The sequence below is a fragment of the Pogona vitticeps genome, chromosome 11 (assembly GCF_051106095.1).
Source record: "Pogona vitticeps strain Pit_001003342236 chromosome 11, PviZW2.1, whole genome shotgun sequence".
Taxonomy (NCBI): Eukaryota; Metazoa; Chordata; class Lepidosauria; order Squamata; family Agamidae; genus Pogona; species Pogona vitticeps.
Genome location: NC_135793.1, coordinates 2,540,821 through 2,563,173, shown reverse-complemented (window position 1 = coordinate 2,563,173; position 22,353 = coordinate 2,540,821). Strand labels below are relative to the sequence as shown.

Genomic DNA, 22,353 nt, shown 5'->3' with positions numbered 1-22,353 from the left:
GCAACCCACCCCGGCCACCACCAGTGAGCAGAAGGTTTGGAGATTTTCGGATCTGAAGGCTTATGCCCTGCTCTGTAGCTGGGAAGGCTCTCTGAGCATAATTCATGTCATTAAAAAAAAGTTAAGGCAGCCCCTGCCCTCCAGCTGGCAATCTGAAAAAGGCATAACATGAAAGGAAAGGGGGAAGAGGAGGGTAAAGGGGAAAAAAGTGCTCAGCCACAGGGCCTTGTGTTAAAAGCATTCTTCGGTTCAGTGGAAGGTTGCTGGGTGACAGAGAAACACGTCCTAATGGAGCTGGTTTCCAATTCTGTGCTTTGCAGGCTGCTTTGAGTGACTGTTCTTTTCCCCTGTTCTTCTGCCCAGTGATTACAGGTATGTGGCTGCAGCCCTTGCCGTCATGAGGAACGTGACCCAGCAGATAAACGAGAGGAAAAGGAGACTGGAAAACATTGACAAGATTGCTCAGTGGCAGGCGTCCGTTCTGGACTGGGAGGTAGGTTGCTCCCCATTGTCTAGTACGAGACGTGCGTCATCTCCCGAACTTGGGAAGGTCCGGGTTTGGGGGGAATTTTTTTGGACTCCACCTCCTCCAGTCATGGTGGATGTTATTGTTCAAAAAGCAATTCTTTCTTTCATGCTCCCTTTCTTTTTTCAAAGGCTGCTGCACCAAGAGGTAGGCAGGTTTAGTTTTGCTTGGCTTACAGGCCCCAGATGGGGGACGTGGTGGCGCTGTGGGCTAAACCGCAGAAGCCTCTGTGCTGCAGGGTCAGAAGACCAAGCAGTCGTAAGATCGAATCCACCCGACGGAGTGAGTGCCCGTCGCTTGTCCCAGCTCCCGCCAACCTAGCGGTTCGAAAGCATGCAAATGCGAGTAGATAAATAGGGACCACCTCGGTGGGAAGGTAACAGCGTTCCGTGTCTAAGTCGCACTGGCCATGTGACCACGGAAGATTGTCCTTGAACAAAACGCTGACTCTATGGCTTGGAAACGGGGATGAGCACCGCCCCCTAGAGTCGAACACGACTGGACAAAAAAAAATTTTTTGTCAAGGGGAACCTTTACCTTTACCTTTACCTTACAGGCCCCAGAATCTTCCAGGCAACATACCTCCCAGTTGTGGGAGCTGCAGTTCAAAAACATAATTTTGCATGCCTGTCATTTAGAACTTCTCTGCAGAATGCATCGTGATGTGCCATCAAGTCAATTCTGACTTAGGGTGACCCTTTTTTCAGAGTTTCCTAGGTAGAGAGTACTCAGAAGTGCATTACCCTTCCCTTCCTCTAGGGGCAACCTTGGGACTGTGCAGCTGGCCCAAGGCCACCCAGGCTGGCTCTTCTCCCAGGATGCCCAGTGGGGGAATCGAACTCCCAGCCTCTGGCTCTGTAGTCAGAGACCTAAACTACTGAGATCTCCAGCTAGCATTTATTAATGCATCACTAAAACCACAAACCCCATGAATCCCTAGGAGAGAGCCGTAACAAAGTGCTATCAAGCTGCTATAACTGTACAGTCCAGGCACACTTCTTGCTTTATTGTGCTAATTTGCGTTGCCCATTTAACATGTTTGTCCTCCTTTTTTGTATTTTCACACATTAGAGTTAATGGGTCGGATCCGGACTTAGTTCCAGGTAGTTAAACACGTTTGGGAGACTTCATCGGGCGTCTTGGGAAAATGATATGCACACAAGGGGATGTACACACTTTGAAATGAGAATTAGAGGTGGCATGAACCACTGGTCTTCGGTGCTTCAAAGCCCTGCCTCCTCTAGCAGGCGCCCACTCTGAGGCAGTGCCCTGGTTTCTCTGCCCTGCCTCCTCCAGACAGCCTTTGAGTGGGCAGCTGCCAGGGGAGGCAGAGCTCTGAAGCACCAAACACCTGTTCAGCCGTTAAACGAACTGGCATGAAGCACCGAACCGTAGGTTTGTGCCCATCTCTAATGAGAATTATTAAAAGGCATCCAGTTAAAAAAATTTGGTACAACCCAAGCTGGATCTCTGGATATTCTTACTGACCTAAGTCCCATTGATAGCAATGGCTATGGTCCAAGAAGGGCTGAGTCTGATTCCAAAGCAATTGTTTTAATTTGTGCCACAGGATAGGTATCGCAACAACCAGCATGTGTTTATCTTTGAATCTATACAGGGATCACATTAAAAGAATGACATGCTATGTAGTGGACGGGGTGCAAAAGAAGAGGAAAAAGGGAATCAGCGGATCTGGGTTCCATTTCTCACCCAATCTCATCTGACTTTTTTACAGTAGCCAGATAGAGGCCATGGTCATCATTTCTATGCTTTTAACGAGGACTTTCTGAGACGTCAGAGCTGCTAGGTCATTTCCATTCTTTCTCTCCCCATATCAAAAGGGTCAACGTCTGTATTGCTTTTCTCCCACAGTGCAGGTGGTCCTTTTGGTTGGGTGCAGAGTTTAGAAATGTTACTTTTGGCACTCAAGGTCCAAGAAGCTGAGGTTCAGACTGTGTACCTGGAAGGCTGCTCTTTCTACCCAAATTTGTCCTTTTAAAAAGGGAGCTAAGGGTGGTTTTTTTTTCACGAAAGGATATGGCTGGAACCAATTGTTGCAGGGCTGCCTCGCTTGCAGGTTAATTTCCCTTAACCCCCCCCCCCCGAGCAAACCCGATGCTAGAGGGGACACTGCACCCCGGGGCCCCATAACCCACATGTGGACAGATCCCAAGCCTGCTAAGTACTCAGTTCTATCTCTCCAAAGCGACAGCTTTGCATCTGAGGATGATGGCAAAAGCACCCTCGTCGGAGCCAGGCTGTTTGCCCTGGTTGTGTCATCCTCTGTATTTATAGTTTGCTAGGCCCTGGAGGTTGTTCTGTTAATCCCACAGTTTGAAGGTTAAATTTGGGGCTCAGCCTTTGAAAAGCAGAAATACCTGCAGGGTAGATGGATAGTGGTTTTTATTTATTTATTTATTATTTATTTATTTATTTAGGTCCGTCAGATCATTTAGGTCCGTCAACCATTTAGTTGTGCCCTCCCCCCCCCCCCCCCCGGAGCTGATCGGCTCTTTGTCTTATCAAGATGTAGCCTAAGCTTCTCACGGCTGCGAAATCAACAGTGTGGGAAAAGAACCTGGGGAAAGCAGAGGTAGATAAGGCTCACTCATCACAGGGGAGGTAGCATACACCGTCTTAAGTCGGTTTCCCTCAGAATTCTCCTAAGAAACCACAAGTTCTGCCTCCTCAGTGAAGGGCCCTCTAGATATTTTAGCTTCCTATCAGTCCGCTGGCATTGCCAGTGATCATGTGTAGACATGGGGGTATGAATACAACTCATTGCACTGCAACTGCCACGGAGGCCCATTCAGTCTCTAGGTACCAGCCGGTCTGCTCACTGGCCGCCATGCAATACTAGGGGTCCTTTGCTATTGTTGTCCCGCCAATCCGAGAATCCAGATGGCACTTCCCTGCCTCCCCATGCAGCCGACCACTCCAATGAGAAGTTGGGATAGGGAGTCTCCCTGCTCAGCTGATGAGTGGTTGGCTGTGCAAGGAGGTGGGGAAGTGCCAGCCGAGGTCCGTCCTGGATTGGTGCAACAATGACAACGGAGGATCCCAACACACCTTGTGGGTGTGATAGTGAAGTGAGAGGTCAGGTTGTCCTCCAGAAGTGAGCTTGGTGGTCACAGGAAGGGGGCTGAAGGACTTTCATGTTGTGAGGTTGCCAAAAGTCAGCTGGTCTGGGATCTGTCCATACCTGGATGGGAGACAAATGGCTTTTGTGACTTCCAAGAACGGAGCATCTAAGTATCATCAAATCATCAGAGATCTGGCAATCTTAGCCATAGGCCTACAGTGGAATTATGAAATCTTTCTGAGTAGCTAGGATGATGACATCATCCACCACTTCCATCAGGCTTCCCGCTTTCAACTGAGCTTAGCTGCCCCAAAGTAGACCAGAGAGAAAAAGGATTCTCCAAGGGAGGGTATAGTATTGCAAATTGCCCCTGTCATACAACAAAGCATTTGGCATTGGGGTTGGCCTTGAATAGGCAACTAAGAGTCATTAACTTTACAAAAGACCTTCCCCCCCCTTGGTGATATGACCACTTAAGCTGCCTGCAACAGGAAAAGGAGGCTGTAGGGAGTTTGAACTTGACCAACTGACAGTTCTGTGCCCGATACACTAACTCAGCTAGTCAATGTCAGGGGCTTCACTGCCATAAGTCCAACGCTGTGCAGATGGTGGCTTCTCCTATCTGGGCCACCCAGCTGATTAATACTCTGTGCCCAGTAAACAATGATGGATCAACGACTGGTTCTTGAAGGCTCTTGTGAAATCCATGATAGTCTTTTTGCTGCCCATTCTTGAAACCCAGCCTTTCAGCACGAAAATATGGCTTTCTGGGGAGTTGCTCCTTCCACCACCAAATCAGTGAAATTTGGCCCCTTCTGAGTTACAGCCCGATCGAGCTTGCTCTTCTTGCTCTCTGAGGTCTCTTTTTGGCACTTTCCAGTAATATTAAATTCCCAGAAGTATGAATAATTGGTTGGAAAACATAATTGCTGCTGTCCTTTTAAATTTCTCCCAGCTCAAATTCCTTTCATTTTATTTATGGATCATCTAATGGAAGCCTCGTTGCCCTTAATTATGTAACGTACGAGAGCTGGCTACAGAGTAATGCTGCAGCATTCAATCCAAAGGCTGGAATGAGGTGTTGTTGTTTTTTTAAAAAAAGGTGCATTCAGCAAACATCGTGTTTTCTGTGCATGATCCGCCTGGTGAAATATGCCCTCTTAGAGAGGGGGGAAGGAGCGAAATTGTGGGATGCAGCAAGAGAATGGCTTTTTTTTAATTTCTCCATCCCATCCCCAGCAAAGGAAGACATTAAAACCTAAGCTGGTATATTTTCAAAAAGGGAGAATCTTCCTCCTCCTTCCATCTTTTCACGTCTGATCTTTCCATTGCTCATAAATGCTAACCAAAGCATCGCCCTCTCATTAAAACCAAGAAGCGGCAATCACAGGGAGGGTTGGTTTTGCTGAGAGATGTAATTGGAAGGGAAGAAATTATGGGCTCTGCCCATCAAGAAGTGGCCTGGTCCATTTCTGGGGAGGGAAGATGGCAATCTGATTATGAAAGCTAAGCAGGGTTGACTCTGGTTGGGGTTGGGATGGGAGACCAACAACAGGGAATATCAAGATTGTCCAGAAGAGAATTCTGGTTTAAGCCTGGAGAATTATTGCAGAAAAAAAATTCCTTGGAGGAAAAGTTACTTTTTCAAGCTACAGTTCCCAGAATCCCAGAGCCCTCCAAGGACTCCCTTTCATTGGTCATCAACCTCTCACTGTTCCATTTCAATGGATGCTCTTGGGTTCTAGCAGGATGGGACAGGGAAGGTGCATGAGAGGGACAGAAGCTCTCGCTCTACCTTCTACCACCCATGTATATTGTGTGCTTCCATCACGCCACTCCCTGCCTTTAAGCTAAACGGCCGTTGATGCTGTCACCTTCCCTCAATGGAGAATTCCTTCCGTCTCTGGATCATGTCGGTTGCCCTTTATTGCACCTTCTCCAGCTCTGCCATCGCCATTTTCTGCTCCATGCTGGACCAGCGTTTAGTTGCGTAGCCATTTCTGGTTGCTCACAAGACTTTCTCAGGCCTCATAGAAGGCAAGGGAAAGTCCACATCATCATTCATCATGACTTCCTTCTTTTTTCAGCAGCCGCACACAGGTGCCCAAACAGACAGCTTCTTCACTGACGTCAATAGGATTTTGAACGTTCTTGGTCACAAAATAATAACTGACCATCTCTTTAGTGGCCTCTGCCATGTCATCTTCATTTTCTAGACACTACAGAGAGAAATACTGTAGTACCTTCCATGAGAATTTTTTTTAAAAAAATGATACATCCGTAATAATGGAGTAAAGCTGTGTGTGCTTACATGTCCGTGTGTGTGTGTGTGTGTGTGTTTCCCCATAAAAGAAGTGGGCCAGTGGTTGCCTTCCATGCAGTAGGCCCAGCCTTTCCAATCCCTCTCCCATCCCCGTTGAATGGCTTCAGGCCACATCCCTGTATCTTGTAAGAACAGGCGGACAGAACCGTTGACGTGGAATCCACGCCGAACAATTAGACTGCCGTGCAATTCACATAAACTGGTCTGCAGTGCCTCTTTTGTATGTTTGCAAACAGATCTTCGGGGAGCCTTTTATTTGTGAACTCGATACCATACATTGACATTGGCTTCCCAGCGTACACAATGCCAAAAAAAGAGTCTTATCACAGTATTTTTTAAAAATTAAAAAACATCAATTTTTTTTACATCCCTTGCAGGGACTCTCCACAATGGATTCAGTTAATCAAGATGAAATGTTTGCAAAGGGCTCCTCTCTCCTTAGGTCTTCCTTCGCCTCCTGCTATCTCAGAAATAAAATGCACTTCAACAGCTCTGTGTTATTTTTAGTCACTATGCCTTCCCACTCCCCCCCCCCATTTTATGCCATTTTGACAAAAAAGAAGTTGCCCCATGACTGTGTAGGGATCCTGCCTTGATGGATAACCTTATTTTGCAAAATAGCAAGCAATGTCCTCTGCATGTCCTGCCAGGCAGAGATCATTCTTCCCAACTGTAAATGGGACATTGGCAGGGTGCTTTCATATTCATTCCAACTCTTGGAGAACTCGTACAGAAGTCCAGTTGGCTTCTCGCTCCTCTGTGTATATTCCTTGAAATCATCTTGGTATCTTTCATTGTGCCAATGAAATGGTCCTAGAGATCTTTCAGGACCCATGTACCACCCTGCTTCAAAGGTTTTTTTTTTTTTTTTTTTTTTTTTTTGAGAGGGATCCAGTTGTCAAATGCATCACCTTCACTTCCTTCTGACACCTTTCTGTCCTTCCTCTAGGGCGATGACATCTTGGACCGTAGCTCTGAGCTGATCTACACGGGTGAGATGTCCTGGATTTACCAGCCTTATGGACGGAGTCAACAGCGTGTCTTCTTTCTCTTTGACCACCAGATGGTTCTCTGTAAAAAGGTAACGAAAGCTTTCCTACCTCTCTGATGTACATGGGTCTGATTGACTGATCCACTGAGGATTTACTCAAGCTTTGTGTACCCCACCCCACTCCAAGAGATATTAGCAGCTAAAGGCTGTTCTGATTTTTGGAGAAATGGAGGTTCAGGATGATGGTTCCCCTGGGACTCATTCAGCTGATGGCATCAAGATTGAGTGGAAAATCTAGAAGATGGGGTGGGGTAAAAGATCTGGCCAGAGGAGTGAGGACTTCAATGTGGAAGGCTTTAGGTATTCAGAAGACCCTAAACAGCTGTGCAGTGTGGTGAATCACAGCAAAAACCTGGATGCATCTGTTCTAAAAGGCATCCCATTAATGGGGTTTTCATCCCCAGAAAATGAGTGTCAGAATACAGCCGGAGGAGTTCTTAGGGAACAAAGAAAACTTGTTTCAAATCACATCAATGTTGAACAGGTTATAAAGTCAGACTATCATAACCCTACTGCTTTGATTGCTAGTAACCTCCAAATGTCTGTGCTATTTCCCCAGGTAAGATAAAGGTTGACTGCCTTCTTTTAGGAGAAGGTTCATGGGAAACAGTTACAATATTAAGCTAAGCCTTGCTATTTAAAATGTTTGTCCTAAAAACCACACAGCGGTAAAAGTTGGGCTGAGAAACTGGGTCACCCAGTGAGTTCCATAGGTCTGTCAGGGCTTGAATCTGGATTTTCTGAAGTGGTTGAGCTCTCCTGCTGTCAGACCACCACCAAAAAGCCCTGAAGTTCTGTGACTTGAAGACCACCACCGTAGCTCTAATGCAAACTTAATTCTGGAGTGCTTCTGCAGACATGAACCGACATCAGTCTCTTTCATTCTATAGTAGCATGAATGAAGTTGGCCCTTCCTATCACCAAAGTCTCAACTTGGTTCATAACGTAATGGGTTGTTCTGCAGTTGTTCCGCTCATTGCTTCTCTGACTGGCAGATTTACTGCATTTCCATTTGGTTTTCTATGACCTTGTGTAGTTTGGAGAAGTTCCTCTCTCTTTTTTTTTTAAAGGCTGCTCTGATGAGATCCTGGAACTGAATCTGTAAGACTTCCAAGGTCTGCATTAGCTTAGTTCTCCTGGGGGTGGAGAACCTGGTGTCGCTCACAGCAGATCGTATCAGGATACAGTAAATGCGTCCTTCTGCCGCCAGGGAATTCACATGATAAAGAAAGCTGTGACTCCCTTTGACGCATCGGCTTCGGATCCCGGTTCTTCACAGCTCCATCTTTTCATGTTGATGCTTATTAATTTTAATAAGGTCTTGCCTGTCAAGGTGTTGGAAGTTCAGTGTGGAAGCCTGCGGGGTGGAGCCGGGTAGCTCTCTTACCCAGACAAAGGGTGGGCCTTTCTGATTATTCAATTAACTTTGAAGTGATAGAATTGGGTTTCACCCGTCCTCTAACAAAGTCCTTCTGTGCCAGCAAAGCTACATTCTGATGACTCACTCCTTCTATTGTGTTCGCTGCCATTGTGGGATAAACACAACAGGTGAATAGCATTATTTATCTTGTCATCCTCTGGGATTCGTGACAAGACATTGAGAACCAAGATATAAAGTCCTGTCCTCTCAGAAAATTCTGTTTGACCGGATCGGTACCTGTCGGTTTCTTCCAGGCCAGTGGTACAGAAAGACCATCTGCTCAAAGCCAACAAAGGATAAATATTTTTAAATAGAATATTTTGCTGGGTCAAACAACCAGTTGTTGCAAAGGAAAAGAACAATTGTATTACAGGGGTTATTGGTTTTATTTGCTCAAAAGGAGAAAACAGTTCTTGAGACTGGAGGAAAAACTGCAGAGTGAGGATTTACATCTGGATTATTCTTTGCCCCCTTTTTATTAGTGTTTCAGATGCTTACTGTTGCTCCTTCATTACTGCTTTCCTCGCAGCAAATGCAGCGGAAATACTGCTATTTAATGTACCACATCATTTAGTCTCTTTATTATCTCTTTATTAGATCACTTTGAGATAAACTGAAGTCAATTGTCCTCTTAACGTTTTGCCTTCTAGTGATAAATACCAATTTCACTCTGAAACGTCTGATTCTGGTAACAATTATCCATTTGCCCCAAATGAGTTACTCCTAATCAACAGTAGAACATTTGGGAAACATAAAACTCTAAGCTTTGGGGAAACTGTGTTTTCTTTCTTGCCTCCTTTTGCATTACCGTTGCAGTTCAAATTATGGTTGCGTATAATGCTTGAGACCAGATAATGTGCTGTCAAGTCAACTCTGACATGGCAACCTTTTCCAGAGTGTTCCAGATAGAGAGTACTCAGAAGTGGCTTCCCATTCCCTTCTTCTGGGGGCATCTTGGGACTGTGCAGCTTTCCAAAGGATACACAGGCTGGCTCCTCTACAGTTCTCCCAGTGGGGAATCAAACTCCCAACCTCTGGCTCCGGAGCCAGATACTTAACCCACTGAGCAATCCAGCCAGCTATTACTGTTATGCTGCTCACAAAAGTCCTTTGTTGCTTGTTACGTCATTTATTGCATTATGTTGTGTTGACTCATGTGTCTGGAAATATGCCTCTGGATCCCCTTTCATTGCCAACAATAACTTTTCCAAGTAAGGGTGTCACACTGGGTGCACACTTGGACAAACTGCCTCTTTCTTTACTCACGGCCAAGAAGCTTTACACTTGAAAAGATGGTCAAGACATGGTGATGTGTGGCCTTTAAAGAACTGCTTGTGATCTTGCTTTACTTCCAAACTGAAGCCTTGCCAATAGGAGCAGAAATTATTCTTATTAGGATTTGAGTTGGATGACAATGATTGTCATCCAACTCAGGTTGGATGGGACAGGTTGACTTCTCAAGACAAGGGAACTCACCGAAGACTCTATTTTTCCAGTATAACCAGGTTGCCATGCAGCCGAAAAGCAAGGTGTCTGTGGAACAGGCTAGCTTGGCCTTCCCTTCAAGCTAATTCCTAGGCCAGGGAACAAGATCCTTGATCACACTCAAAGAAGGAAACCAGAAGGGAAAACAATCAACCCATAAGCTACAGAGAAGAGTGGAAGATCACAGCTTAAATGGGAAGATCAGAGAGGGACCAGAAGGTGCCACTTCTGCACTGCCTTGGATTTGAAATCAGCACCTTGGACAGTTCATCCAAACAGTTCTAAGCACTAAAGTCTCAAATTTAAGTAGCTGTTAAAGTTTCAGCTTTTGAAAGTGTAACTCAAGACTTGGGTTTTTGGAGACGTGTCCAAAACCAGAACTCTTGATCTGCCACTCAAACTGTGCCTCCATGGACATAATCAGGGACAAGGGCTTTTTACCTTGCTGTCTATGTGAATCAATTCATTTGTGCAGGCTCACCTGTATTGCTAGCCAATAGCTTTATGTTTTATGGCAACCAGTTATCCAGTGTTTCCTCTTTGTAACTTCTGACCATGCCAAGACATGTTTGTGGCTTCTCTTATAAACAATACAGCCTTCATTCGATTCTCCTGGAATTACGTATTTGAAACTTAAAGGGTTGTTTTAGCTTTCCCAGTGAAGTTTTGTCTTGTCTATATTCAGCTTGTGCATATATGTGTTTCCTGATGAGTTGGCTTTCTGGGATCTGATCATATAAATCATGTGTAGAAAAAGGCAGAGCCTATCTTTTCTTTTCTTTCAAATATTAAGGCTTAATCAGAAGTTAATTCATTCAAAACAGCCACGTACTGTTGTATTCAGAGTGTAAAGTTAAGATTTGGGTGGTTTACCATGTATCACATTAAGTGGGAATTGATGGGAGTGGGTTCTGTTGTAAGATACCCCTTTACGAACATCTGCATTTCTTTAGTCTTGCAATGAAGCGTTTCCAGTAAAACTTCACCCAATATTTATGGAGTGCCACATATGCCCTGTTGGAATAAACAACCAGCCAACCAGCCAGGCGAAATGATGGCTCTGCATGTCAGCAGCTGGAATGGATAGAGGACTAGGCCAGACATATCTAGCTGCTGAGTAACCAGAGAGAATTAAAGGCAACCATTCTCAGCCACTAGAAATACTTAGCATGTAGTGAGAGGCGGGAATATGAAAGAATCACACTGAGATGTTATATGAATCTTGTCTCAGGCACAGAAAGACTGCTGTGTGAGCAAACAGATGCCCCCACCCAACATCCCATCTCTGGCATGAAACAAAGTCACCAATATTTTTTTTCCTGTTTTGATTTTCACCATTTATGCATAAAATATAATGAGCGCAAAATTCCCAGTTCTGCATAAAATTAGGGTCTATCTCCTTTTGAGATGCAGAACAGAGCAACAAACCAAGATAGACAACTTGATCAGAGACCGAAACAGTAAGCCAAGGTTACTATTATTAGTTGTACAGCCTGGCTTAGTTTACTGCATTTTCAGGTCCTGCACATTTTACAGAAATTTGCGGAGAAAATTGTAAGCAATGCACACATTTATTTCTAGACCAGTTGTTCTTCTTCGTGGCCTCTGTGAATCACACCCTGTGGTCTATGAGTAAGGTTAAGGACAATACTCCAGAGAGCTCATCAGTCCATGAGCAGGGCAATGTAATTAATAGCTTTTCATATTCCAGTCTCTGATGTTTCCATTTAATCTCCTGGGGACATTCAACCTTCTCCTCCATGTTAACAGGCCATGTTTCTCATGTCCCCCATAGGACCTGATAAGAAGAGACATCCTGTACTACAAAGGGCGCATCGACATGGATCGGTATGAAGTGCTGGACATCGAAGATGGGCGAGATGATGACTTCAACGTGAGCATGAAGAATGCCTTCAAACTTCACAACAAGGAGACGGACGAAATGCACTTGTTTTTTGCCAAGAAGTTGGAGGAGAAACTGCGGTGGCTGAGAGCTTTCCGGGAGGAGCGGAAGATGGTACAAGAAGATGAGAAGATAGGTAAGGCTGAGGGTCTCCAGGTGAGCAGAAAGACAGCTTGGTGACTCCTAACCTCCTTGTCTATCGGCTGAATTTTGAATTCTGACTTGCAAACGGTTACGGGCTGAGCAAACTCTTCTGGAAAAAGGAGCGACCTCTTCCGTGTTTCATTTGAGATCTTCTATGAACGGCTAAGACTGCGAGGGTAGACCAGCCTCTGCCCCCATGCCCTTCTAGTGGCAGGCCAAGACTTTTTATTCAGACTGACGATTAAGAGTTTTCACAGATCTGCTCGAATGCTCAGTTTTTATTGTTCTCATTGTGCTGGGTTTCCAAGTGTCTTAACTCAGTCCTCTTTTAATGTCGTAACTTGTTAGTGTTTAAATATTATCACTGTCTGTGGCGTGGGGTGGTTTTTTTTGTTTTTTTTTTTGTACTTCCTTTTGAATTTATGCTCTAAGCCACTGGTTCTTAACCTTGGGTTACTCAGGAGTTTTGGACTGCAACTCCCAGAAGCCTTCACCACCAGCTGTCCTGACTGGGGTTTCTGGGAGTTGCAGTTCAAAAGCATCCGAGTAACAAAGGTTAAGAACCACTGCTCTAAGCTGCCTTAAGTACCAGGGAGGACTTCAGGGAGAGTAGAAATAAAAGGCAATAAGTACACCCCAAGGAATATATTGGAGGTATATGGCCCTATATGTTGTTGGTAGCAAAGTTGACCATGGTCTTTACTTCCAGGTCTTCTGTCTTGAGAAGCAGTGGGTTCCACCTTCAAGAGGCTATGCACGCAACAGCTTGAGTTTGCTAACACATGAGATGATTAAACAATTATGAGCTGGCCAGAGCAGCCCTATGAACGAGTCGCCTCCCAAAAAATATTGAGGGCTGGGTTTTTTAAAGAGTGGTTGTGTCCCTCAGAGGCCCCAAGATGGGCATGGATGGTTGTCAGGGGACCCCCACCACCCCCTCTCTGCAATTTGACTTGACAGAACTCTGTCTGACAAACCCAGGGGTAGTACTTGGGGCTCCAGACGTGCGCAAGCTGTCCGGTGTGTTCACTTCGTTTTGCCTTTTTCCCTTCCTAGGTTTTGAAATTTCTGAAAATCAAAAAAGGCAGGCCGCCATGACCGTGAGGAAAGTCAGTAAGCAAAAAGGTAACTATGATCCATGCGTGCTCTGTTAGGTGGATGAACCTCAGCAGAGCGGAAGTGTTCCCCTCAGCCCTGTTCACCTACACATGGCAAACGCCGCCTTTCCCTTTGATGCTCCTGCCTGTTCTTTTCCGTATTGGTGTGGAGCACAGCGTGATAATTCAAAGCAATCCCTGGCATTAAGATATTCAGGCCAGATCTTTCCACTGAGTCCAGGAATGCTTCCCCACCAAGGTATTCTCCTAAATTCACAAGAGGGTGCAGCCACCTAGTTGGGGACCACCTGGCTGGCATGATTTCACCTCAGAAATTCTCATAGCACATGCATGAGCTGTGGCTCATAGTTGGGACCATCGGTATAGATCTGTGGTTCCCAACCTTGATTTCCATGATGTTCTTGGACTACAACTCCCAGGGATCTTGGCCCACACAGCTAGTGGTGAGGGCTTCTGGGAGTTGTAGTCCAAGAACCTCTGGGGATCCACATTGGTATAGACAACATGGACTTGTCATTTCAGTGTGATAATTAGAGGTGTGCTTATGGGATCTGTGGTCCAAAATCTCAAAAAGGCATAACTCTAGAAGACACACAGTGGTTCTCCACTTTTGCTTCTTCATAGGTTTTGAACTTCAGCTCCCAAAATTCCTGACCGTTGCCCATGCTGGCTGGGCTTCCTCCTTGGGAGCTGAAGTCAGAAACATCTGAAGAGTGAAAATCTAATGCCCACAGTTCTAAGGCAATGTATGTTCTACATGCAAGGAGCCACGAGCGATGCGTAGCAAAATGGAAGGTGCCTATACAAGAATCACTCTGTTATCTGTAGTTTCATGGTAAAATCATAACAGGTTGCGAACAGGCTATTCATACTGGAACCCAGATCAGCCCATAACACCATGTGAACATTTCCAATTAGACTTTCATCTGGATAAATGCTTAATTCTCTTAATTTTGTTTAACATGGCAGTTGCTCTCTGATTTTCCCTGTCTCGCTTGGTGGGGGCCCCCGACCCAGAAAATGTTCCTGTTTCATTAGTCCAGACTCATTTGCATTTAAGATTAATTGCTTTCCACTTCCTGAGTCAATCAGGCGGTACCTTCCTTGTGCAGAACAAGTCTCTCCTGCAACCCTGGGAATTCTTTTTATCATTCGACCTCTCAGTCTTTTGGCTTGGGAGAGCGAGATGGAGTGAAACTAAATTATGTTGACCTTTGGTTGGCTGCTTTTTTTAAAAAAAACCCAATGAAATAACAAATTAGCCATTTCTTTTTTAGATAATTAATATTGCGGTAGCAAGTTAGAAACAGGTAGAGCAGTGCTATGCAGATGAAGGAAGGAATGTCTGGAGTAGAAAAATGGCCATCTCTTGGGTGCTGTTCAATGTTGACAATGGAGAAGTCGTACTTTAATCCACTGTGCAACCCTTGTTTTCTTTCACTCGTTGAGACTTTTCCTTCCACAACTTCAAAGGGGAGGGAACTCCCACTCCTCATGCTCAGGAGGTTTCAGAGGAATAAGGGCCTTTCTATCTGGTGGGTCCAAAGCTGGTCAGAAGAAATCTCTGACATGTCCCAGGAATACATTCCCTTGGTACTGCTTACCACACGTAGGACGCCAGTGGTAGGGCAATCCTGCTGGAATGAAGCTCCACCATCTAGAGACGATCCCTCTGAGCAAATCACAGTCCCTTGATGGAAGGTTGGCAGGTTTATAATACCCTGTAGCCCCATGGGTCTCAACCTTGATTCTCGACTGTAGCCTAACCATTGGGAACTGTAGGTCATACAGAAGCAACCTCTAGGACAGTGGTTCCCAATCTTGGGTCCCCAGATGTTCTTGGACTACAACTCCCAGAAATCCTGGCCAGCCCAGCTAGTGCTGAGGGCATCTGGGAGTTTTAGTCCAAGAACATCTGGGTTACCCAAGGTCGGGAACCACTGCTGTAGCCTCTTGGAGTGATTTATAATACTGTCGCCTAACCATAATCATTTATGGACTCCAGCCACTTTCTGTGAACGTGGGTCTAATCCAACCTCCATGAATGTAATGCCGTTCTGGTGTGTTAGACCTCAGCCAGAAGTTAGGATAATTGGCCGTGTTGATGGCAGAGCATGGAAGCTGTAGTCTCAACACATCTGGAGGTTGTTGCCTCTGTGTCGCAGTTTCTACCACAATGTGCAGAAAGACTAGCTAGATATTTTTCAAAAAAAATGAAGGCAAGCAGGGCAAAACAAACCACAGTGAGTCCCTGCATGTAATAATCTAGCACACAAAGGGAAGAGTCATGATTTGTCTCTCATGTGCTGCATGCAGGGAGGTGTTTTCTGGACAGAGAACAGTGGCAGTTTCGTGTTTCCCTGATATATTTGATGAGGGGAAAGGAGTGGATTCATTCCAGGGAAACATCATTCCAAACTTTAGAGAGAAGATGTGACTGGCAGAGTATCAAGGCAGTGAGATTTAAACTCGGGGAATCCAATGTAGTGCACATAATTCAAACTTTTAGGTTGGCGTTTTCAGATTTTTCTGGACTACAAATACAATCATTCTCCATTATGGGAGATTTGCCTTACAGACACCCTGCACACACCTAAATGTGGCTCACCTGGGAGAAAGGCCTAAACTGGAAGGCTTTGAGGCCTAGCTAGGCCTAGCTTCCTACTCAGAAAGAAACCCCCAGCTAGCACTGGGGCAGGAACAGGACGCTTGGGCAAAACTAGGCTTAGATAAGCCTTAAAGCCTTCTAGTTTAAGCAATGTCTCCCAAGGTACTCTGCTCAAACTTTGAGAATTTTTAAAAAAAATCCCAAACAGGATTGTTCTTTATGCATGCACTGCGCTATTTAAACAAGCCTGGGTAATTTCAGAAATTTGTAATCCAGGGAGATTTGTACATGGAGAGAATTTCAAGGGCATCCCGGTGGTGAGATTGCTGGGCTTTGCTGTTGGATTAGGATGCTTTCTGAACTGACATCATGCCAGTAAGAGTGGATTTCCTGGATGGCCCGGGATTTGTGCTTTCATATTGCATTGAGGAAATCTTTGAAAGCACTTGCCTTCAGAGCCCAGCAAACTAATTCTGTACTTTTCCTAACTCCGTTAGTCTTAGAGTAAATTGTATAAGGCCGGTGGGATGTTATCTCTTGCCAGCCTAAAATGTTCTGTTCGCTAATCAGCAGCTAGGCTGCAGGCTTAGAGTCAAAACTCAGCAAGACAGGAGTCCCCGAGCTGCCTCTTCTGATGGCTTTGTTCAATTTAAAGCAGCTGTGGGAGGTGCCACATTTTAATCTGAACAGCAGGGCAGAGAAAAGGAATAATTAATGCTTCCCTCCAGTAGTTGCTCCCCCCCCTCCGGTAAGAACTCCTTCTTGATCCTTGAAGCTATTCTTAGACCTTTCATGGAGGGAAAAGAAAGCTGATATCAGAATCTAGAGCTTGAAAAAGTTATCTTTTAAAAAAAAATAACCACCTTCAGAATCTGCTGTGTCTGTAAAAGTAACTTCCCCAGAGTCTTGAGAGGAAATCACATACTGGGTATATTCAGGTGTGGGGCCTCTGTCCACCAGACTCTCCACTTTTGCCTGTCATAGCTAAGGGTCATTGATCATGGAATAACTCTTTGGAAAGGACCACCCCCTTGTCCAAGCCTGATGGGCCTTGTTCTCCTGCTTTGGATGTATCAAGAGGGAGAACTCAAGAGAGCAATCCAGCTGCCGGATGAAAAACCACTCTGGTTGGGATGAATTCGCCCAGTGGAAAAATTAGAGAGGGATGAGTTGTGTGTTTTCAGAATATCAAAGTGACAGTGGTAAGGGACATTTTCATTGTGTACTTGTTTGAAATTGTCTTTGGATTCTGCATTCTGAGGGACGCATGCTTGTGTGATGCAGAATAACAAAGTGAAATTGAAAGTTAAAAGAACCGATTCGGAAAACAATTCGGCATTGGTTAAACGTATGTTGGAGAGTTTCCACCTATCTCCTGCCCATGACTGCTTTTTTTTTTTTTAATTGTTTGGCTCTTCTCTTTATTGCTGACTAGCTCCGGGCATACAGTATTTTATATTAAATAACATGGTTGTTTCTCTCTCTTATCTTCCATACGTTGTCACACATCATTTAGGTTTGGCTGGGAGTGGCTTAGCTCCGGGGTGGAAAGCGTGTGTTCCATGAGAGGCAGGGGGACCCCAATGAGAGAGGGTGCTTTCCCCCCCCCCAAAAAAAAACTCACTCCTCTCAGTCCACAACATGCTTCCAGACCCTTGCCCTGTGAATGGTCCCTGGAATTTCTTGAAAGGGAACTCCTGTCCAAAACCATAAATCTTGTCAGTCTAAGTAAAACAACAGACAGAATCCTAGTGCTGATTGATTATGGCAGAGAGGAAATAATGCATGAATGCGATCAGATGGGTGTTTACTCCACTGTTCGGACCACTGCAGGGATGGGCTTGTGTGCTCTTAAAGACAACGATTGGCGCACAGCAGCCTGCAGCCCAGAGTGTTCCTACCTGCACTCTTCTGTCCCGTGTCAAGAGGCTTCTGCTTTTCTGGTGTGTGGAGGATTGCTCTACTTTGGTTTGTTTCCAGCATGGGTGGTCACTGGGAATGAACCAAAAGAAGCTTTCCTCTTTCGATTGGACAATATGGTGAAGTGGCTTAACAGGAGAGCAGCTTCGTGATACAGGCAAATTAAACACTTCCTCAGCTCTGTAGGAGTGCTTGATTTCCAAAGGTAGCGCAGGGAAGCCGCCTCTGGAAAGCCGACGCCTCGTGTACTCATGTGTGTGCATGTTTCCCTGCCTGAAACAGGTGTGTAGACAAGCCCTATACCTAGGCGACAAATTACTCAGCAATACTTCGTAAACAAGTCACTATCTGCCACCAAGAAATACATGATTCTATTTATGTAAATTATAAGCCAGTGGTTATATTCTGACAAACAAGGAGTTAAATGGACCCACAGCTTGCAACGGCTAATGTTACCACAAATGCTTTAATATCAGATCACTGAAGAAAATCAGTCCGTGTAATAGCTGATTAGCTAGTTAATAACAAATTAAAGAAGTAAATTAATTAAAACTAATTAACACTTCAAAATTTAAAAACATCCTTTAGAATTTCTAAAACAGCCTCCCTAAAAGCTCAAACTCCTTTAGAATAACTTTCCAAAAAGTTAAAAAAAAAACTAAGTGAAAAGAACTGTTCACCATTACTCAAAAGCACTGTTAGTGACCGAAAATACTCGATTGTAAAATGACAGTGAATTAATTTTTAACGAGTCTTAAAGCTGCAGAGTTGGAAGGGACCCTGTGGATCATCCAGTCCAGCCCCTGTGAAGGAGGCCCAGTGGGGAATCGAACTCCCCACCGGTGGCTCCACAGCCAGAGGCCGAGCCAGAGGTGGGGAGTTCGATTCCCCACTGTGCTTCTTTGAGAAGGGCTGGACTTGATGGCCCACAGGGTCCCTTCTAGCTCTGCAGCCATTTTAAAGCTTTTAATATAAGGTGGTTGAACTCACCCAGGGCCCCTGAAACCAGGTTTTCCCAGCCTAATCTTGACCTGGATTTCTGGCGATGGAAGATTGGGCAGTGGGAATCAATGAATGGGTGTGCCAAACATTCTGATCTTTCCCCCCTCATCCCCCCTCATCCCATCCCATCCCTTTTTCTTCCACTATCCGTGCAGGTGTCGGCAACTCTCGATCCGTTCCTCCAGCGTACCCACCACCCCAGGATCCGCTAAATCAGGGACAATACTTGGTGACCGATGGCCTAGTCCAAACGCAGGTCTACGAATTCGCCGAACCCAAACGCAGCCAGTCACCATTCTGGCAAAACTTCAGCAGGTTAACGCCATTCAAAAAATAATATATAGAATGAGATGGAGAATTTTAAAAAAATAAATTAAAAAAATATATTAAAAAAAATTAAAAAAATTATATTTATAGATGGACCTTTTTTGGAAAAGCACTGTTGCAGCTTTAAAAAATTCATATATATATATATATGATTATATATAATTATATATAAATATATAATTATATATATATACAGTATATATAATTTCAAGGACCAAAAATGTTTTTGTTAATATTGTTTCAGGGGAACAATCTCTCTGCTACTATATTCTGGGAAGCACCAAGTACTTCTAATCATGTAACCGACTTTATTTTGGCACCATTGGAGTCATTGTTATTGTTTGTTTTTTGTCTTGGTTTTTGCTTTTGGTTTGTTTGTTTTTTAATAATTTCCTTTTTGTCTCAAAGTTGTCTGCGGCAATGATTTCGTGTTTGTCTCACATTCTGGTCTCTGACATACTCCATATAGGGCTCTAACCACCGTCGCTTCCCTTTGAGATTTGATTTGTGGACTGCCTTTTCTTAGAAGAGGTTAGAGACAGAGGAAACAGAGGAGGGGAAATCTCCTTCCCGGCATCTCATAATTTAAACATCCTATCATGGATGCAAATCCCCAGAAAGCTCTTCCTGGCCAAGCACCATGGTGGTGGTTTCGTTCACTCCAGCAGGAGGCCGGAGAGACTCTACCGCATACCTTGAATGTCCCCTTTTAAAATAGAAAGTGCTGCATTTTGTTTCTGTATATTTTTGTTCTCAGCCCATGCTCCATCATGCACTGTGTAATTAAAAGGCTGCTTGGTGTTCTGTTGCTCCTCACGGTTTTCACTGAGACATGCCAGACACAGGGGCTCTCTGTTGTCCAGGCTCCAGTTGCTTCCCTTTGCAGTGGAGGTTGCAAAGCACAAAAACCGTGCTGGATTGTGCCCTAATTTGTATTAAAAGAATGGGGTCTTAAAGCAGTCAGCCAGTTCATTCTCTTTATTCATTTATTTTTAATACAAGAAACCGGGTTGCAAGGAAGGATGTTCTTGCATTCTTTTTAATTGTGCTTCCTTCCTCCTTAATGTGTGGTTGATTTGAGAATAACTTCTTTTAAAAGGGGGGGGGGACTAGTTAGCACCATTAAGGTTCTTCCCATTTTGGTTGTATATTCTGTTACATATTCTTCTTTTTGGCTTGTTTCATTTTTAATTAATAGATTTGCCATTTAGTATGCCCAGTACTCTATTATAGGCTCAACAGGGTATCCCTCGTAATCTGCACCACATCCCTCAAATCTTAGATTCTGATTGGCTCAGAGACCCCAAGAAACAGTTGGCTCTCCCACTGAGAAAACAAATCTAGAGCCTCCACCACAAAACATCTCACAGTCGAATGTGGCTTTTATGCACCTTTCGATGGTTTTGCAGAGCTGCCCCGGTCCTTGTGCAGTCAGATCATGATCCAAACCTCATTGTCTGGTTTGTTTCATCGATCACTTATTTTGGAATAAGGTGCTCTAACTACCAAGCCATTGCATTGACCAGTTGTTAGTGGTGGAATCCTGTTTCCTGTGGTCAAGGCATGGGTGCAGTGGACCAAGTTTTGCGCTGCATTTCCAGAGGGTGTTGCTGATTACCACAGTGCTTCTTTAGAGAGTGAAACAATGATAATTATAATCATCATCTTAGAGCTGCAAAACTGGAAGGATCATCGAGTCCAACCCTTGTCAAGGAGGCCCAGTGGGGGAATAGAGCTCCCAAACTTTGCCTCCGAAGCCAGAGACCTAAACCATTGAGCTATCCAGCAGTTGTAATAAGACTGACAAACCTAGGAGTTTGGTGGTTATTTTCGTACAGGTTGCAGTAGGTTTTTGGGAAGCAGACAATGGACAAGTTACCAAGTATTCAACACCTCTCTCTCTCTCTCTCTCTCTTGCTTTCGTCCCCATTCTTGGAGTGCAAGACATTCTAAAAATGTTACATTTTTCAAAGCAATCTTGTACTTCTGGACCTTTTCAGATCTGTCCTAGTCTCTTCATACTAGCAGCCGTCTTGGCTGTGGTGGTCAGGTCCACAAGATTCAACGGGGCATATTTCCAACATTGTTGTTGGAATAAATGTAGGGTCATGTTATCTGGCTACAACCCTAAACATGCCTCTTAGTGAATGGATCCCACTGAGCCAAGGAATCTGAGTCCAGTTGGTCGTCCCCACCGGAATAGAGATGTTGAATTACTTGCTGAGTAGTGAGTCAACACTTCTAGAAACCCCACGGATTCCTCAGGTCAACTTGGGTTGGGATGTTTAGGCAGATTTAGGCTCAGGATTCATAGCTACTTTGGAAGGAGATACGTATGGGATTGTAGCACTCATCCTGCATTGATCCTACAGTGCACGCCCCACCAAGACCTGGATTCACTCACATCAATGTCTGTTTGAAGTTGATTTATTTTTCATGTCTTCCATTAAAAGAAGGCGCCCTGACACTTATACAATCCTTCCTAGCAAACGTGGGCGATTCTGGACAATTTTTTTAAAGGAGCAACATGGTTTTCCTTGCTATCTGTGTGTCAGGATCCTTAAAATACCTGATGTGGTGCTAGGTCCATCTCGTCTTGAATTTATCTTGTTGCTGTCTAGCGTTTGCTTGGGAAGAAAAACATGTAATGTGATGACATCACATGGCATGTTTAGCTTCCAAGATATTTCCTAGGAAGGAGGAGATGCTAGGGTTTTGCTTTGTGTGACAGACATATGGTCTCCCTAATGTCTAATTTCAATTTAAGGGTTAACTGTAATGTATACTTCCTCAGAAGAGGTGCACCTTAGAGCAACAAGACTTGTAGGTTAAGCTCACATTGACCTCCCGCTGACCAGTCATGAAATAAATCTTGCAACACAGAAGGTATATAGGTGAGGTAGGTAATCACATCCTATGAGACGCAGACAGTTTTCACCATTAGAAGGAGCATCTCTTCTAAGTACGGGCTAAACGTCCCATGCAGTTTGACCCAGGGTTTGCCAATGTAAGGTGCGCTTAAACAAAAAGATTGATTTTAGTCCTTTCAAGATAGAAGGTGAAAGGATGCAGCCTCCATCAGTTTCTTGGCTGTTTGCTGTAACATTCCTCAATTTTATTTACCATTTTCTCTTTATCTTTGAGGCAAATCTGGCTTACTCCTAAAGAGGCTGGGTTGGCTTGCCCTGTTTTCATATTTCAGCCCCCCTCATACCCCTAGACGGATTTCAGACATAAATACAAAGTTAATGACAACATTGTTGGCTCTCTAGGTTGGACAGACGCCTGTGAATGGGCCTATCTAGGCACTTTAGAAGGAGAGTTTGAGAGAGAGATGGGTAGCAGGAGATGGGAACAAGCTGCCAAAAGGATAAAAGTCTAATGTATTATCATTATTTTTCCCTTTTTTAAATTGCTGATGGGATGGGGAAAGGGGAAAGTAAC

The 22,353-nt window shown here is 44.5% G+C and overlaps 1 protein-coding gene across 16 annotated transcripts in view; it reads left to right on the top strand.

Annotated features, from left to right (window-relative positions):
- Positions 1 to 22,353, top strand: part of ARHGEF9 (Cdc42 guanine nucleotide exchange factor 9) — a 165,872-nt gene that overhangs the window by 141,953 nt on the left and 1,566 nt on the right. For 9 of the 16 annotated variants that reach the window (XM_072981464.2, XM_072981467.2, XM_020784368.3 and 6 more), the window contains 5 exons: positions 364 to 493; positions 6,881 to 7,012; positions 11,683 to 11,926; positions 12,991 to 13,059; positions 18,738 to 19,316. In XM_072981464.2, coding sequence (XP_072837565.2) covers positions 364 to 493; positions 6,881 to 7,012; positions 11,683 to 11,926; positions 12,991 to 13,059; positions 18,738 to 18,919 — 757 coding nt within the window. In that variant the 3' untranslated portion in view covers positions 18,920 to 19,316. Of the gene's footprint in view, positions 1 to 363; positions 494 to 6,880; positions 7,013 to 11,682; positions 11,927 to 12,990; positions 13,060 to 17,176; positions 19,317 to 22,353 lie in introns of those variants that run through there. The other 7 variants (XM_072981465.2, XM_078380689.1, XM_078380688.1 and 4 more) reach the window with 2 other exon arrangements.